Source organism: Larus michahellis, chromosome 3, assembly GCF_964199755.1.
Source record: "Larus michahellis chromosome 3, bLarMic1.1, whole genome shotgun sequence".
Lineage (NCBI taxonomy): Eukaryota > Metazoa > Chordata > Aves > Charadriiformes > Laridae > Larus > Larus michahellis.
In genome coordinates, this window is record NC_133898.1 from 111,167,374 (window position 1) to 111,185,748 (window position 18,375).

The following is an 18,375-nucleotide window of genomic DNA, read 5'->3' on the forward strand; positions in this document are numbered from 1 at the left end:
GACCAATTTCATCTAAATTAAAAAGACAAACATCTCAAAGGCAGGTACTTCCTGCAAGGTTCATTCAAACCACCAGAGGAGAGAAAAGAGACCTCTGTAAGGTCCAGCCCTGAGGAAGGACCAGCAGAATGGGACTGGTATCTGCCCCACGGGCAGGCACAGCTCACCAGGAGCCAGGGCTCTGCTTGCCCACCTCCCCAGCATCACCAGCATTCAGGAAGGGGCAAGGAAAGATGGGGATCACTGCAGTGGGAGAGGACGAAGGGAAAAACGAGGCACAAATATAGGGTTTGTTAGTTCTTCTGGAGCAGCTTTGGGTTTGGCAAAAATAACATACGCTACTTCTTGTGCAGCCAATGGGAATTTTTTCCTTTTTAACTTTGTTAATTCTACTTGCATTTTTATGATTCATGAGCACCTTGCAAATATATCTCCTCATCTTCCCAATAAATTAATCTCTTGTACTTCTTTGGCATTGACAAGGCAAGATTTGTAGGTACAAGTAATACCTCTTACTAGAACAACAAACAATGTCTGAGGCACATTGAGGCACAGAACCCCCCTTCAGGTCCCTGGATCAGAGGTGAGATTAGCAGAGACAAAAAGAACAGATACCTCTCTCAGATGGTTTACGTGATACATATACATCATTAAACCCAAAGCAACAGCTCATAACTGCTGATTAATAATCAAGACTACTATACTTATAGATCTAAAGAATACTTTATGTGCCTGAAAACTCATCTTGGTTTTCCAACCAAATTAATCAGTCTAAAGAATACAGTACTTCTGTTATAAAACCTGCCTTGTTTACAACCTCAGATCATCACAGATACAACTAGTATAATTCAGGCACTGAAGCACATTATAACCGTTAATTTTACCTCATCAGAAATCAGAGTGCCTAAAGTAGCTCAAAAAAATCAAATCATGAAGTCCAACTGGAAAATACTCTCAACTGCTTCATATGACAAGTTAGTTGGGTTTTGCAGGTCTTTAAATCATGACCTCAAAAAAGTCCTGAGCAACTTGTCAGGCAATTTATAAACAGAACAAGGTGTTAAAAATGTGGACAAAGTAATTTACAAGAAGTGTAATTCTAAAAAAAAAAATAAAAAAAAAAAGCAGAAACCAAATTGCATTGTAAGTCTACAATAAAAAGAATTAAAAATCCTTGGCTTTACAACCTACACTTTAATCCCATTTTATCACTTAGGTTTATCACTTACATTCTTTTCTTCTACATACCCCACTAATACTTTTTTAAAGGATTTTTAATATTTTAATTAACATGAGAATTTCTTGGACTGGAAATTCACTTTAATGTCTTTATAGACATATTTTACGTTCAGAGTATAAAACACTTAAAAATAGTAGTATGATGTAATGAATTTGATATTAAAAAGACTTTCATAATGGAAATTTAAAGAAAAGACATGCAAGAGTGATTTTTTTAATACCCTTGTGTCTTTCTTTTTTAATTCTGAATTCACTATCAAGGATGAAACAGAAGGAAAGGAAATTCTTAAAGGGAAAAAAAAAAAGTCCAAACCAAACACACCCAGAGGAAGATGAAGATTTGATCAAATAAGCATGGTACAGATTTTCTTTTCGTTACTATTAATCTTGGGGGATGAACATTTACAGTAAAATTCAGTCCCAGTGGCATTTTTCACAGCACTAAATTTAGGATTACATTTCTGTAGCATAAAATTTTTGTAGAGGGTTACTTTTATCATATACACCAATTGTTCATTTCTAATAGTATCTCCACATCTTTGGGGAAGTACTTAAAATCCATTAGTTGAGTATAATCTATGTTCTAAATATTTAAATAGCTTGTTTGCCATTTGATTATTTGAAAGAGAATGAACAAACATATTTTCCCACATTTATTAAAGACCTTTCCCTGCCCAGGGGTACAACAAGAAGTAAAAGTCTTAAACCACAAGGAAAGAGATTTAAATAAGATGTTACACTAGCAATATAAAATATTGGAACAGGATACTTAGCAGATTATGGAATCCTCTCTTTAAAGACTTTTAAAATAAGGCTAGATAAATATCTGTTTCTAGTCATCTAGGTTTGTTGTCCCTAGCTGATCGTATTTTAGAATAATAAGGATTTATAATTCTCAAGGTCCCTTTCATACCTTTTAGGTTTGTTTGTTTATTAATTAATTCTCTTTCATTATTCCTTACCATAGGTATTTTTAGCAGCAATGAGACTTTAATCAGGCTCCACTGTGTTAAATGTTCATAACTGCTCACCTACAGTTATGCAAAAACCAGAACTCTTTATAATATAAAACTTCAAAGAATTCATAGCAACGTTTCAAAGATACTGAAAATTGAATTGAGGGAAATAAAATTAATATAACACGCTGCATCACTGTATGTAAGAGAGTTTTTATCTATTAGTTTTCCCCAAAATATGCACATATGTACACAAACTACAGTATAACTCTAATAACAGCTTATAAAGAACAAAATATGTTAATATGAAAGTTAAAAGAAAATGCATAATTAGTATTCTAGTAAAATTAGGTAAACAGATTTAAATAATTCCATTAGTATTTGGGGATCCCACTAGTTAAGGACTGCAGAGAACACTTTTTATCCCTGATACATACAGCTCTTAAACCATAGATATCTTAAGTAGATATCTGGAAGAAAAACAACGTACACACTTTTGGAAATAGACCGCATTTAGAGCTCGATCTTGGGATCCAGATACAGCAAACTCGTGACCTCCCAAGCCAGGTATTTGCGACATTTCAGGTGGGATTCAGTTGTTTCAGCACAGGCGTACAGAGGCATACAGCAGTTGTCGAAGCACAAGCATATAGAGGCAGCTTTCATTGCCTTTCGGGTGCTCTCTCTGCCTTCCGGCTGCTGCTCCCAAAAAATGCAAGTTTCCTGCAGCTTTGTATTGCATTTGCCAGACCCAAACATATGTCTTGCAGATTTAACAGGGTTGAAAGTGGTACTAAGCAGCTACTTTTCGTCAGCTGACTTTCTCCCTTCATGCCCTGTCATGACATAAGAGTTAGGTGACGAAATATGTATGGCTCAGTGTGCTCAGTGTGTTCTACCTAACTGCCAAGTTTTTTCAGAATTTACTCTAGCACAGGCAAGTTTCAAGATCTGATTCAAAGATCTTATTCCCTTGGCAGAAATTTCCAAATAAAAAGATATTTCTACTACATCAGCAGCTAAGAATTCTGCCGTGGAGGTTTCAGTAGGATCCTGCCAGCAGGAGCAAATACTGGGTTTTTTCTTCCCTTATACATGCAACAGGCCTCCTAAATCAAACTATATTTACAGTTTCTCTCAAAAAAAAACCCAAAACAAAAAAAAAAAAAAAAAAACAAAAAAAACCCAGAAAACAACCAATCCCAAAACAGAAAACTGTTTGCTTTCCTGTTCATTTAAAAAAAAAAAAAAAAAAAAAAAAAACCAAAAAAAACCCCTATCAGTTTCATAATACTTCATTGGAACACAAGAAATTACTATGAATCAAGTCTTCTCCTAAGACGTGGACCGCAGCATCTGCTCTGAGAGCTCTGCCGAAAACTGAGAGAGCATTTGGCTGAGTCAACAAATCCAGCAGCAAAATGTGTTTGGTAATTTGAGGCCGAGGAAGCCTCAATTGCAGAAACATTGTACCGAGTAGTTGATACAGTCCCAAACCGAAGTTAGAGGACTTGGGAACTTGTTCATGACGCCTAACTTTTGCCTTGACAACACAGTCTTTCTCCAAAAATAATGTGATAAAACAGACTCTGCAGAGTCAGAATGTATTTTTTTGCTAAAGATGCATAAATCATAGAATCATAGAATCCTCATGGTTGGAAAGGACCTTTGAGGTCATCGAGTCCAACCACGACAAATCTCTCAAACTCTTATAAACTACAAATCTCAATGAACACCCTCTTATTGAATTTCCTTCCAGGCCTGCTGCTGGCTTCCTGTGCTCCTGTTTTCCCACCTGGCGAGCCTTCTTTTTAAGATTTGCCCAGGCGAAGGGCTCCAAAAGAAGCGAGATTTCTGATGTGCACCCAGCAGGGCAGTAACCCCCCCCGGCAGCTCACCAGACCAGCCATAGGCCCTGCTTGTGGCAACTGATGCCGCGACTCGAGTTGGCAACTGGTGGCAACTGATGCCACGACTGAGCATTGACCATGCCAGGCTCCGTTTCCACACTTCCCAGCCAGAGATGAGACTCAAACCCTGCTCAAAACTTAATTTCATACAGAATAATGTTGATGTCTCCAGTTTGGAGCTGAAGCTGATACGGTGTGAAATCACTGCAGGCAGAGAGGCTTAACTTTAATCGAGCGTAAAAGTACATTCAGAAGGTGTTAATATTCCAAAGTGATTTATGTTTTCCTTTCATAACATAGATCAACAGGAAATACAGCAAACGAAAAAAGGAAAAATGTTGCCACTTGCAGCATATCAGGCTTGTGGCATGGGGAAGAATATTATTTTGAAAGTAATTCAATATATGGGCCTCAATATTGAAAATTCTACACAGAAAATAAAAATTGGTATTAGCATGCAAGTAAGCCCTACCAGTTGCTGCCAATATGCTGCAGTAATCATTTCTAGAGTAGGAGGAAGAGGAAGAGAAAGGCATTAAGGAAACAAATGACATTTATGTATGTTTTAATAATTATCACTTTTGATTGATATAGAAGCTCTTCCTTCAAAAGGTCTCTATTGCCCTCTAAAATGAACGTGTATGGTTTTGTACCCATCCGAAGTGTCATTTTATTTCAGACACACACTGTGTCCACTTACACCCACTAGAGCTTTAAAGTAACAAGAAAACTGGTACATATCCTAGAAAATTTGTAATACAGTGATAACTATCAGGAGTTTCAAAATTTATGTTGGTCCTAGAAGAAAGACGTCGTCTTCTTCAGACACCTTTCTGAAGAAGCACCTAAAATTTATATGCTACAAAACTCATTGGTCTAGTACCATTATTTGGCAGTCAAACTGTGCAATAGCTCTTTCTGTTTTTCTAAACATTACCACAATAGATCTATAGCAATGCTTTCTGATTATAAAACAAAATACGCTTAATGGAATCAATACAATCAGTTTTTGTCATGCTAAGGACTGCATTTTTCATTCTTTTTCAATAGAAATTATTTTTCAATCATTATAGAGGAAAATGAGTATGCTTTTAATCAGTCTCTCTAGAAGACATTACTGAAACATCTACATTACAAACAATGAAATTTCTTACTTTTTAAACATCAGTATATGGCAATGATTAACACCTATCAAGAATAGTAAGGTTTTAATTTTAAAATCTCTTCTTGTTTTAAAATATAACAAAACTGAGTTAAACTTCAAGACACTAATTCAGCTTTAAACAAAAACAAAGTAACTGCCGCAGTCAAAGGAATTGCAACGTTATAAAACCTACAGAAATGAAATCAGAATCTCTCTCTGAGCAATACGCATTAGTTTTCAACATTTTCCACAATAATACTGCTTCTTTGTCAAAGCTATGTAACAATGTATAGGGACACCGGGAATGCAAATCACAAATGAAAGACAAACACAGAAATGAGGAATTTGACACAGAGATCAATTGTGTTTTTTCACATGCAAATGATTATGGGGCTCTCCGCCTAACAACCCAGGGAGTGCGGACATGCAGAGCATGCAGGCAGGATGTACGGATCAAGGCGTGCACTTTTCCTCTGCAGGGGAACCATGGAGATGACAGCACAGAAGAGAAAAGGCACTTACAGTTGTTCTAGAGAGGCAAGTCCTTTAAATGCTTGCCTGTCAATTGACTGGATTTCATTCTTGTACAAATAGCTGAAACAAGAAACAATCAGTAATATTAGTACACAAACAAGAGCTACATGAAGGTGGAAAAGAAGAATTAAGTTGACACGTGAAGACAGTTTTTCAACTACATATTAGGAAAAAAATACAAAACAAAAACTAAACACATACACATAAAAATACTTTGCTTTTGAGATTTCATCCCAAATGTTTGCCAGGAAAGACAGAAGTCTGGGGCCTTGTAGGCCATGAGGCTGTCACCCGGATGGTCTTGGGCTTCCCAGTCCTCACTGTTGTTACTTACTGTTTCTTTGCCCCTCAGTTTCTTGATGGGCTTGCCAAAAGTCAAAATCAATTCAACTCAATGGGACAGAATTGCATCAGAAGTGCCTTTACCAGAACACACCGGGGACGCCATGGGCCTCTTGGTTTCTTTAAAATATCTCATCTGAATACTGGTACAAATATTCCAATTATGATGGAATAAGTCTTTTTACAGGACTTGGAGAACAAACAGTGATAATTTCTATAACTCTGCCTGTGTCACCTTTTGAATATTTAAAAAAAAGATACAAGTCAGAATATTGGTATCACATCCATAAAACAGCATTGTATATTTGCTTTATCACTGTGTATAAAACGGACAGTAGGTCCCCATTGATACTCAATAATATAAACAGAATAAACATATGCAGAGTACCAGTACGTTCACATGTGTTGTCTATACCTTTTCTACAGAATTAAATTAAAATAAAATAAATCAGGATGGATCAGTGTATGTGCTCACGTTTGTCATGCTTTTAACAGCAAGAATGGTTTACTGAGAGGGTGTCGGAGAAAAATCACGCAGTTTAGCTGACGACTGCAGTTTCTGCCTGGAGGCAGCAAGTGAAAATACTTCTGTGGTTCAGTGTTGGTCACTCTCTTTTTGCGTTAGGGTTAGGAAGAGGTTCACACAGTTAAGAACTTCTCACAATTATTTGACAAACGATTTGAAACTCAGTTAATCAGGCATGGATCTCTATGAAGAAGGGATGAAGTGACTTTGGACCACAAATGGCTTTATTAGCAGGCGTTTTATTAGTAGTGGTTTTGGCCTTTCTGTTATTACAGTTTTCAGTAACTTACTGGAAATACCACAAACTTCTTTTGATGCAACAGATAAAACACTGGCTCTGCTGGAGTTGGTGGCAGTTTGGCAGTTTTTACACTGACTTGACAATGGGCAACATTTCACAGTAGGCCCTAACAAATTGCAGGTATCTGAGGTTTGGGGGACAATATGGAGTAGTATCCATCCCTTGAGTCTAAACTTAATTTACCAATGCATTGCTTGCTGAGATTACACCACATTGATATACAGAGACTCAGGTGTGCCTAATTAACACAGATACACATCTGAACAAAAAGCAGAGTTCCTCCAATAACAGAATAACAAGGAAGCAAAAATTTCTGATGTTTTTTAAATGCTCAAAATTAAACTGGAAAATAATACTATGATGTGAAATTACTGTAAAATCTTTAAAAACACTTTGAAAAGAGAGATAGTAGATGTATTAGACACTTTGGATGATGAATTGTTTTTTTATTCTATTTGAAAATAATATTATTTCACGAATATTTGAATACTTGTTTTGACTCAGATTTACCAATTCATTTGAGGATCATAGTCATTACAATTTTTTCTCTCCATAATTTTCCTCTCTGTGTGATACTAAATTCCTGTCTTATTTTCCAGCAAGAATTTTAAATGCACCATTTCTTCTCACTCCTCAGAAAATTTCAAGGACTGAACAGCTAAAGTGTTATTTACCTTTCTTAATAGACTCCACTTGTGAGTATGGAAATTCCTCTTGTTCCTCCGAGTACTAAACTTCTGATCAGACCAGTGAACCAGAGTGGGCTAAGATGGTTTTAATAACCAACCTCAGTTAAGTATCTCTTGTGGGCATTTAAATAATTTGATTAAAGAAATCTGAATTCATCCAATTTTTTTAATATTTTTTTTTTGCCAGAATCACTCTTTTATTTACTTTCTGCAGACAATATAAGGCAGAGTGAAAAACAAAGATGGGTTAGAGGAAGACTGGGATAATGGCTTTGTAGCTTTGCAGATTTCTGCCACCATACTGCAAGGAAGGGAGCAGCCTTTTGTGTCCCCTTTTCGAGCTCCTACCAATCCACTGTCGTGGGACTTTATTTGGGACTCAGCTTTAAACTACAGCTTTGTCCATTCTGATCAGAAAAGCCTCAGCTGCAGGACACTCAACTGACCTCAGTCAACCATGTCCCCCCTCCACAGAGAAAGCCCTGCAACCCCAAGGCTACAAAAACTATGTCCTATGACAGATGTGTTAACCAGACTTTCATTTAATTATGTAGATGTTTCCTTCAGGATATTAACAGAAAGGAAAATACATCAATATTTGAATTGAGAGATGACAGAATACAAAATACAAATAATTAGCACTCACAAAAAAAATATTTATGTCTTTCTAAAATGCTACTGTGCCTAACAAGTAAAACTTTGTAAACACAGCACTAATCTTTAACAAAAACATTCTCAAAATTTATCCTGGTTACATTAGCAGAAAACAGATTTACGGTATAATTAGGCAAAAACTAATTTATCGTTTAATTTACCTAAATGGTCTCTTACAGTACTGAACCATTAGAATTTTACAAAGAACAAATAAACAGTGGATTAAGACGACAAAAGGATATAATCTATTAAAACATTAAATTATTTTCTGATGATTACTACTAACTGTTTTTATAAGAGTTAAAAAAATAGCATTTTTCCAGAAATACAAGCAAGGCTGATAGAGGCCAGAGGTACTGGTTATATACTTGGGAAATGAACGATAAGATAACCAGCAATCAGCAAATTAGAAAAAGTAGTTTTAATTAAAAAGTTCGCTAGATCCCCTATAGGGATAATTTTTGTTTAGTATTTTTTTAATGGACTGTAATAGAAGTCATATGATTTAAGGAAAGTAAGATCCAGATATATTTGTTTGGAACTGGAGGGGGAAAAAAAAGGTAAAAAGTAACAGCAATATCAGGCATTGTAGAGTTAAACTGACAAGTAAATAAATATAACAAAGTGAGATTTATATAGAAACATAAAGGAGATGGTGGAATTAGCAACATGAATTGCAAAGAAATGAGGTCTGGAATCACTGGAGGTGTTCAAAGGACAAAGTGACATGACCATGACAGCTCCAGTGGCAGAAGGCGCAGACAGAAACATGACCTAATCCCATTTCTGGAAGGGTGGGGTCAGCAACTCAGCACTTTGACAAACCTACACCATATCTTCTACCACTATTACTTCATTCACTAAAGGCAAAACAAACCTTTCATGTTCCCTTTCGGTATTTTCAGAACTGATACCTTTCATACAGTCTTAATTTCCATTTATCGTATGCTTATCGCAGTGCTGTCATGTCTTGATTCCTCACCTCTCCATTTCTTAGTAAGTGAACATGTATCAGTGTTGCTGCCAAAGTTATTTTCATTCTCAATTTTTATTTCTTTCACTTCCTTCACGCTAGCTTCTAGTTAACTGCCCTCTAAATACTAAGTACCTTCTCTTTATCTGGAAAGGTTTTTTAAATCGCTAATCTATATTTTATATTTTTCCATATCTCCTCCCTAAATTCTTTCTTTTCAACTAAATTTAACTTAACCTCATTTTTTCCGCTGCTGATTCCAAATCTTCTAGTATCCTACATGTTAAAATGGTAGTATTTGTCTACCTTCGATTCCCAATTATCTTCTCTCTTGGAGAATAAACTGTTGACTTTCAGGATAAAGAAGGACTATCCTACCAGGTTTCCAAAAATCTGCCTGCATCTCTATTAGGAGGTTGGGAAGCTTTTTTTTCCACTCATCTTTCTGTACCACCACCTCTAGTCAGTAAACTGAATAACTCGCAGGAAGTCAATTAAATATGTTCAGTGTATCATATACATCACATACACACATACATTTTGTATCAGGAGCAACAAATTACACACATGTTATCAATTATTTCACTCACATGAAGACAACTTTTAAAGTTTATTTTAGATGGGAATGTTTACAGTATCCTTTGCAGAAGGGGGAACATAAGACCCCAAAAAATTATACAGAATCACTGAAGTGCAGAAAGAAACTATATTATGGGTGGGGTCCAAGCCACTAATGCCTTTTTGATCCTTACTAAAGAACCGTATTGCCAACACTAAGGTACATGAAATAGAAGACAGACAGACAGAAAAGCAGAAAGGCAGAAAAAAAAGCATCCTCTTGGTTTCACAGCAAAACTATAGTAATTGCACTTCTTTCTTTCCAACTTTTAGTATTTTAATTTAAAGACAAATTATTACCACAAACAGCACAGTAAGATCACTCAAAAGTTTACAGAACTGTCAAAATTTCAATTATATAAAGAACAAGACAACAAATATTCCTAAAAACTAAGCTTCAAAAATCGTATGTGCATAATTTTCTTTTTATATATAATGTGAAGATCAACTTTTACAATGATGACTATTTTTAATGCACACGAAATTAAGAAAATATCATTACTCTTTGTCCAAATTTGTTCTTTGGGCCAACAATTCTGAAAACATATATACCTCATAAAACTCTAAGGTCAATTTCAGAAAGAAATAGTGCAAAGAAGCATTTGAAAATTCTAGGGCTTCTTTGACACTTGCTGGAAAAAGTTTTTGTGTGAAAGCACAAAAACTGATCTTCAGCAGAGATACAGGAATGGGCCTTGACATCTCTCTCTCAGACACTGTTTTTTCTTTTTTTTTTTAATAAATGTACTGTAAAACATATTTTACATATAACTACATAGTATAGAATTTTTATACATAGTTATATATTCAGATTTCCTAATAGTTATACATTTTATATTTTTATATATACTTACATTTTGTTAAACCAAAGCTGCTGTGAAATGGCAGGTTTTCTAAAATTACTAAGTGAATTATAAATTTTCAGAACCATCTGCAATCCAGTACTTGAATTCACATAAGAACACAAGTAACATCATGGATGAACGATCTCATTTTATGAAACACAACAATATCCATAAGATCAGACCATACAAAACCTAAATTATTCCAGATGATTTGGCTTTATAATATTAAATTCGGAACAATATTTATAACTTTTGTACAATCTCTCCCCCCTAATTTCTACTTCAGTTGATCCTATCGGGAAAAAATGGTCTGTTCTGTTCCCTTGGTTCCACAGAATACAGTTAGCATGTACTTAACTGAAGTTTTCAAGCTGACCTGTATTTATTTGGTACAATTAAGCCTTATGTATTAATTATCTGATGAGTACCAGCATTTTTATAACTTTAAGACTGTACAGTTTAAAACTAAATGTTTATACCACAGCCACTGAAACAGGCAAAAAGATCTTCTTAAAGTATATTTCAGCAAAACAGGGGACAGCTTTAAAGAAGAGCTCTCTGAAGCTGAATGAACTACCACATTGAACTTTATATTCAAATTTTCCAGGGAAGAAGAGGAAAAGAAAGATCTTCCTCTTAACAACACAGACATAGATAAACATTACTACATGTATTTGAAAACAAATCATAGTTCAGTTATCTCTTTTCACTCTTTTATTGAACTGAACAGAGTTTTATCTCTGGTTTACTACAGCTAGGCAAAGGCAAGCATGTGAAAACAAAGAACTAATAAGAACCAAGTAGCATTTTTGCGTAATTGCTGACTGTAGAAAGAAGCTTAGCCATCCTTAATTAGTAGACCTTACATACTCCACTACCAGATCCACCATACAAACACATCTTCCAACAAATACAATCATCATGGCCTTTAATAATTCATTGGGGATAGGCTGTTCAATATTCTTTTTCCTCCTATTGTATTTTGACTAAAGAATTTTATTACTGAAAGGCAATACACGTAAAAATGAGACCAGGAAATGTAATCAAACACAGCTTGGAAAACTAGGTAATGTGACTGCACAAATTTATGTGATTTTTATTTTCCTCCCTTCTCTCACCTCCTTAGAGCTATTCAGGCCGCATTCCTGAAAACTAGATGGAAAACTGAGCTTATGAATTGTTTCCAAAACAGTGAAATCTCAAAGTGACCTTTTTTCTTTTTTTTTTTTTTTTTTTTTTTTTTTACTGTACAGCATTCAAGCACGATCAATACTAAAAGACAATAGAGTTAAACTTTTCTACATGACACTAGGTAAGGTCGACTCCAGAGACTAGAGTTGAGAATCCATGATAACTCACTATTCATCTTTAGTCTTTTACACAGATAAAAATAACATTGTTTGATGTCCATTTGGATAATTAATATACTGGATATGTTTGTTCAAATGGGAGAGGTTACTCTTAAAATATACAGGGTGTGTGAAGACGTAGAACCTATGGCAAATCATACAGGTACTTTCCTATTTTGTGTTTGACTTGATTTTTCTCTTACAAATTTATACTGCAATTTGTACTGCATTCAGTGAACAATTTAGGAGTAGTTAAAAAGCTTATATAAATTACAAGCTGCTGCAGACACAAATCTTGGACTAGCTGCTTTTAAGCCATTTTTCAAAACACAAACTTAAAAAGTACCTGTATGAAGGTTTCAGTGAACCTTTAAAGAGGTGACTCCCTAAACTTTTTAACATATCCCTTTTTAAATTAGCTTTTAAGTTGCATATAGTAAACAGCAACTAGTAAGTCCTTTAAAATCTACTGCCTACATTTATCGTTATATTAGCAAATCTCAAAGCACCTACTTATAGAAACAAAGATTCACAGTTGCCCCCACCCCATAAATTAATTTCACAGATTTTCAAAGCAGTTTATCTTCCAATATAGTTAGTCAGATTAAAACACAATCTCAGATTAAAACACTTTCCCATGCAAGAAGTTCAGTTACATATTGATGTAAAAAGTGACATTCATTTAACTTACAGATATTTCAGATTTTCAAGGTCTTCAAATGCCCCACTAGGTATTCTTTTGATTTGATTGTTGTTTAGAAGCCTATAAAAAGAAATAAACAGATGTTTATTTTAACATACAGGAACAGTAGGGAAAAAAAAATAAGTGTTCCAGCAGGTGTAATATACCATTAAAAGGAAAATTTCAAAAAATAACCAAAAAAAAAGTTTTTTTCCCCTAACAGTAACTGCTAGAAGAAAAAAAAAAGTGACATGCTCACAGCTGCTCAGTCACTACCTTGCAGTAAAACAATATGAAGAAATTAGACAGAAATACAAAAAGAAAAAAAAAATCTAAAAACTGAAATAATGTGACCTTTTGTACATTTTTGAGATAAAGGAGGAAAAAAATCTTGGTCTTAAGTCTACACATTGGTTTGAAATTGATAAAATCTATATTAACAAAGATTTGCCATTAGCAGGTGCATTAAAGTGACTTTTCCTATATGCTTCTCAGCAATATTCTGTGTACTGGTCTCTTTATATCATACCGGAACACAAATGTCTGTATTCAGAGATTTGGACTCATCCCTCATACAGTGGTTTTATAAGAGAACAGAATCCAAACGTAATGAATCCTGTCTTTATTCAGAACTTCAGGATCTCGTATCAGTGATTTGGACAATTAAAACTCGAGGCTGGCTATCTGACAGAAATTATAATTCAAAACTGGGGATCAACTGCAAACAGAAGTACAATCAAAGATGAGCAGAAGTAGGCTTAGCTAGTAAAAACATCTTGGTAGCACAGATTTGGTCAATACGCTTTTGGGGGAAAGTTTTATCATTTCTTCTGGTGTGAATATAGAGTGCAAGATGTCTCAATACATTTGTTGCTATGTGCTTGCAGGATAAATAGATAATAGTGATCCAAAGCTCTGATTTCACTACTGTATTTCAGTTCACACAGTACTTGTGTTCCAGAAAACAGACAATTTTGCCATCATAAATTACATACATTTAAAAGTAAAAATAACTGTCCATCTTAATTCCTCGCATGTATTTGTTTCAGAAGTCATGTTTGAAGGAACGACAAAGGAGATACTAAATTAAAACTACATCTGAAAAAGAAAAGGCTCCGGGGAGACCTTATAGCAGCTTTCCAGTATCTGAAGGGGGCCTACAAGAAAGATGCAGAGAGACTTTTTACAAGAGCATGTAGTGATAGGACGAGGGGTAATGGCTTCAAACTAGAAGAGGGTATATTTAGATTAGACATTAGGAAGGAATTTTTCACTATGAGGGTGGTGAGACACTGGCACAGGTTGCCCAGGGAAGCTGTGGAGGCCCCACCCCTGGAAGTGTTCAAGGCCAGGCTGGATGGGGCTTTGAATGGGAGGTGTCCCTGCGCATGGCAGGGGGTTGGAACTAGATGGTCTCTGAACGTCCTTCCAACCCAAACCATTCTGTGATTCTATAATACACATACTATTTGCATTACGGTTTTAAAAAGTCTTTTAGAAAACACAGACTTTTCTTCAGAAATATGTATGATAATAAAGACCGCCATAAAAGGCAGCTCAGTAGGAACAAAACCTGCCAACTTCTACCAGTCCCGGCGAGCACATTAGAATAGGAAAGTTCAAAACATTAGTTTGACAAATATTTTGTATCTTCAACACATTTGCACATCTGAGCCTTTGAACAGCTTTGTTGTAACTCCATGATTTATTATGTGATATTGCAAAGTCATTTAGCACAATTTGGAAAAAATTATACAGTAAAGGCCTGCATTTTTCATACCTCCAATTAAAGTATGTTAATAAAACATTTGACTGTAAATAATTTCCTTTTTTATTTTAATAGTTATATACCTGGTTTTGCTTTCAAATACTTTGGGCCTAAACCGCATTTCCCTCACCTGTGTAAATACTACAGCTGAAATTTGTGAGAGTGCTTACCTGTGATAAGTGAGGAAATCTGGCACATTATCAAATTAATCATATTAAGTCGAAAGGGGAAAGGGCCTTAGGGTTGAAAAAGAACTTACAATGTGTTCAGGTTTTTAAGCCGTCTAAACTCTCCAGGCTGGATTTCTTTAATCCTATTAAATCTTAGGTCTCTGTAGAATAAAGAAAGAAGAATCATGTTATAAAAAAAATCTATGTATTTTTTTCATATGAAAAACCAAACTAAGCACAAGTCTTTTGTGACCACCGAGACCAGCCTCTGTCCATAAACCATAGCTTTTCATCAAAGGAGAAGACAAAACAAATCCAAACACTGACAAGTTTAAGCAGAGGACTGACCAAATCCAGCCTCAGGGGTCAATGCTGAAGGCTGTATCTCAGTTGAACCTCTGGTCATGAAGGATGTTCTTTTCCACCGTAAAGCAACTTGTAATGCAATGTTGAATTGCATTTCACTAAATTGAATTGTCTTTGTATTTTAAGTGTTGCTTGTAAATAATACAGTAAATAAAAATGCTTGTAAATAAAGAGATATAGAAAAATTTGGATCAGAGAAAAACTCAGGAAAAAAAAAGACAACTCTCAAGACTTTTAGGCTACTCCATTCTTTTGGAGGCTGAAGTGCCTTATGTTGTCCTGCTTTTAAAACCTGTAAATCCAGCTGTCCGAAGCTATTAATTTTCTTATTTAATTTTACTTTCTCTTAGTTTTTTTAATATGTTTTTACCATCTTCAGTTTCCTGTTAGATCTATAGCTTAATGAGAACTTCTCTGAGAAGAAGGAAAGCGATTTCTCAAGCAAGCAAGGTGCGGCAGAGCTGGCAAGGACAGGGAGCAAGGCGGCAGCAGGGCAGGGATGTGGGGAATCATGACGGCTGGGCCACTCTCACTCCTCTGTCCTGCTGAGAGCAGGTGGCAGCGGTTCCCACATCTGCCCACCTCCTGTCCTCCCCTGGCTCCCAGTCACACGGTCATGCCGCTTGCTTGCACTGGCTGTCATATTCCCAGCGGCTCCAATTGGGTCCCCCGTTTGGGGTCCCATTTGGACCAGCAATAAACCCATGCAAAAAAATCCCAGGAAATAATTTTCTCCCCGATTAGCAATTAGGGACTGCAAGGAAAGATCGGGACCAGAGGAAAGGAAAGAGGGCAGCAGGTCTGTCCTCTTCCCTAGCAGCAGACCAAGGACATCATGACCTTACAGCCTCTGGTAAGCGAACAGAAGGGAAGCAAACGCAAAGTAAGTAAAATCTGAAAGACTTTGATCACATTTATTGCACTGTCCTTCCTAGAACACATACTTATCAATTAATTTCAAAATGTAGGACATAAACATGTCATAACTCCAATTTTTGCACCAAACCCAGTCCTAATTAAAGCATAAATATGCACTGCAGGTAATACGTTATCAAGAGTCTCTCTGGAATTTGGTATTTAGTCAAAGGAAATATAGAAAAGCAAACGAAAAGTCAGCTGCATACTAATCCCATATAACCCCACTGGCTGATGTTGTACATAATGGGGGGTATAGCTGTCTGAAGTCTTTTGCAAAGAGCACACTTAAGCATCATTCCTCAGGAATCAGCCCATCAGGGTTTATTCAGCTCTGGAATAATGGTCTCAGAAGGACTTTTTCTACTTAAGTGGTTTAGGATGTGGCCTACTGTTCATTGTAAGGAAAAGATCAGACATGTGGTTCCGTTTGCATTACACTCCACCAAAATATTTGATCAGTGACTGGAATAAATAAGGTATGCAAACTGCTATCCCTTATTTAGATGTGTAGTTAAACAGCCTGTAGACATGCAGGACAGCCCCCTTACTCAACTCCCAGCTGAACTGAGGATTTCCAGATTTAGAAGCGCAATTTGTCATAGCTTGAGTTTATTCTTTACAAAAGCACCTTCTTTAGTCAGAGTTAAACAGTGTTACATTTTGTCCATCATTCATGCAAGAAATACTCACTCATCACACATGAAACACACACGACCCTGATGAGAAAGAGATGCTGCTTATGAGCCACTGAATCTCAGGTGCTGAGATTTTCTAAACAAGCATTGAATGTCACAGCCAGCACTGAGAGAAGATACAGCAGATCCCTCTGGAAGCATCATTGGACATGACATTCCACTTTACTGAGAGCTTTTTCTACATTATCTGAAAGTTTATTATGCTTCAAGGAAGCATTTTAATTTTGATTAAAATTATCAAAAGTGCAAAATTCCAATATTCATGAATGGAATGTTGAAAACTGAGTACTTTTCAAAAGTCTCAAAATACAATTCCAACTAGCGATGTTTAGCTCCTAAAGAACACAGGACTTCTCAAATCGATATTTGTTCAATCAAACTTATCAATTTGTTATTGATAAGTTCCACAAGCAAAAGTAAATCTTTACCCAAAGTAGGCACAGAGAGAATGCAGAATGTCTTTTTAGACACAAAAGAATATACATTCACCCACATGAAAAGCAAGCCTATTCCCTACAGCGAAGCAAAGCTGATCAATAAGTACGTAGCTTTCATAAATGCCATGAAGGAGCCAGTCCTCCGAGTCAGCATCAAAATGAGCACCCTTTCGATCCATCAAATCCATTCTGCAGTAACTTGCTAGGATAACTAGGGATTAGCAACACCAATCAAAATAATTTATATTATTTTACTATCACTGTATATAGTGATATTTTATCCCTACTCCTGACACTATTGCCTTTCTCATACGAAGTTTTTAAAGTTTCGTGTTTGAAACCCTACCCATTCATTTTCATTCTGCATAAACCACACAGCACCCAGATTTTCTCTAGAGCCCAGTGCATTTGGTATCTTTAAGTAAAATGTTTCATAGAAAGCTATGATGACAATACACTTTTACTAAGCTATATTTTTTTTTTATAAAGACAAATTGCATGTTTTGTTTAAAGTTAGTACTACAGTTACATTAAAATTGGAGAAAAAACAATGTTAATCTCACTAACATGTAGGATTAGGATTTTGGTATTCCTTCAAAGGGGAGCTCTTTGTTCAAATGAAGTAACACTTCTAAGTGTTAACTCAAAGTTTTTTTCATTAATTTTTCAGCACAAAATCCTCCAAAATAAAGAGCGAGGCAGATCACAAATGCTGCTCAAAATAAACACACAACCTCTTTTGTTCTTTAAATTAATATCATTATACTTCATAAGGTATTTCTTGTACACAGAAGATAAAAGTTGTTAAGCCATAACCACTGTAGATTTTTCAAGAAGAAATTCTGTCAAGCTGTCTTAATTTCCTTATGTAACAGAATAATAAGGTTAGAAGGGACCTTGAAAGGTCATCTAGTTCCAACCCCCCTGCCATGGGCAGGGACACCTCCCACTAGACCAGGTTGCTCAAAACCCCATCCAGCCTGGCCTTGAACACTTCCAGGGATGGGGCATCCACAGCTTCCCTGGGCAACCTGTTCCAGTGTCTCACCACCCTCGCAGTAAGGAATTTCTTCCTTATAGCTAATCTAAATCTCCCCTCTTTCAGTTTAAAACTGTTACCCCTCGTCCTATCGCTCCACTCCCCGATAAAGGGTCCCTCCCCATCTTTCCTGTAGGCCCCCTTTAGGTACTTCTTAGCTCTCGTCTTCAAACACAGCCACGTGTTTATACACATGTGAAAAAAGCAGTCATTACAATGA

The 18,375-nt window shown here is 36.0% G+C and overlaps 1 protein-coding gene across 2 annotated transcripts in view; it reads right to left on the reverse strand.

Moving 5' to 3' along the window:
* PXDN (peroxidasin) overlaps positions 1 to 18,375 on the reverse strand; it is a 92,638-nt gene that overhangs the window by 50,324 nt on the left and 23,939 nt on the right. The window contains exons 2-4 of one of the 2 annotated variants that reach the window (XM_074581726.1): positions 14,790 to 14,861; positions 12,772 to 12,843; positions 5,772 to 5,843 (exon numbers count right to left, since the gene is read on the reverse strand). In XM_074581726.1, the coding sequence (XP_074437827.1) occupies positions 5,772 to 5,843; positions 12,772 to 12,843; positions 14,790 to 14,861 (216 nt within the window). The remainder of the gene's footprint in view (positions 1 to 5,771; positions 5,844 to 12,771; positions 12,844 to 14,789; positions 14,862 to 18,375) is intronic. The other variant, XM_074581727.1, reaches the window with a different exon arrangement.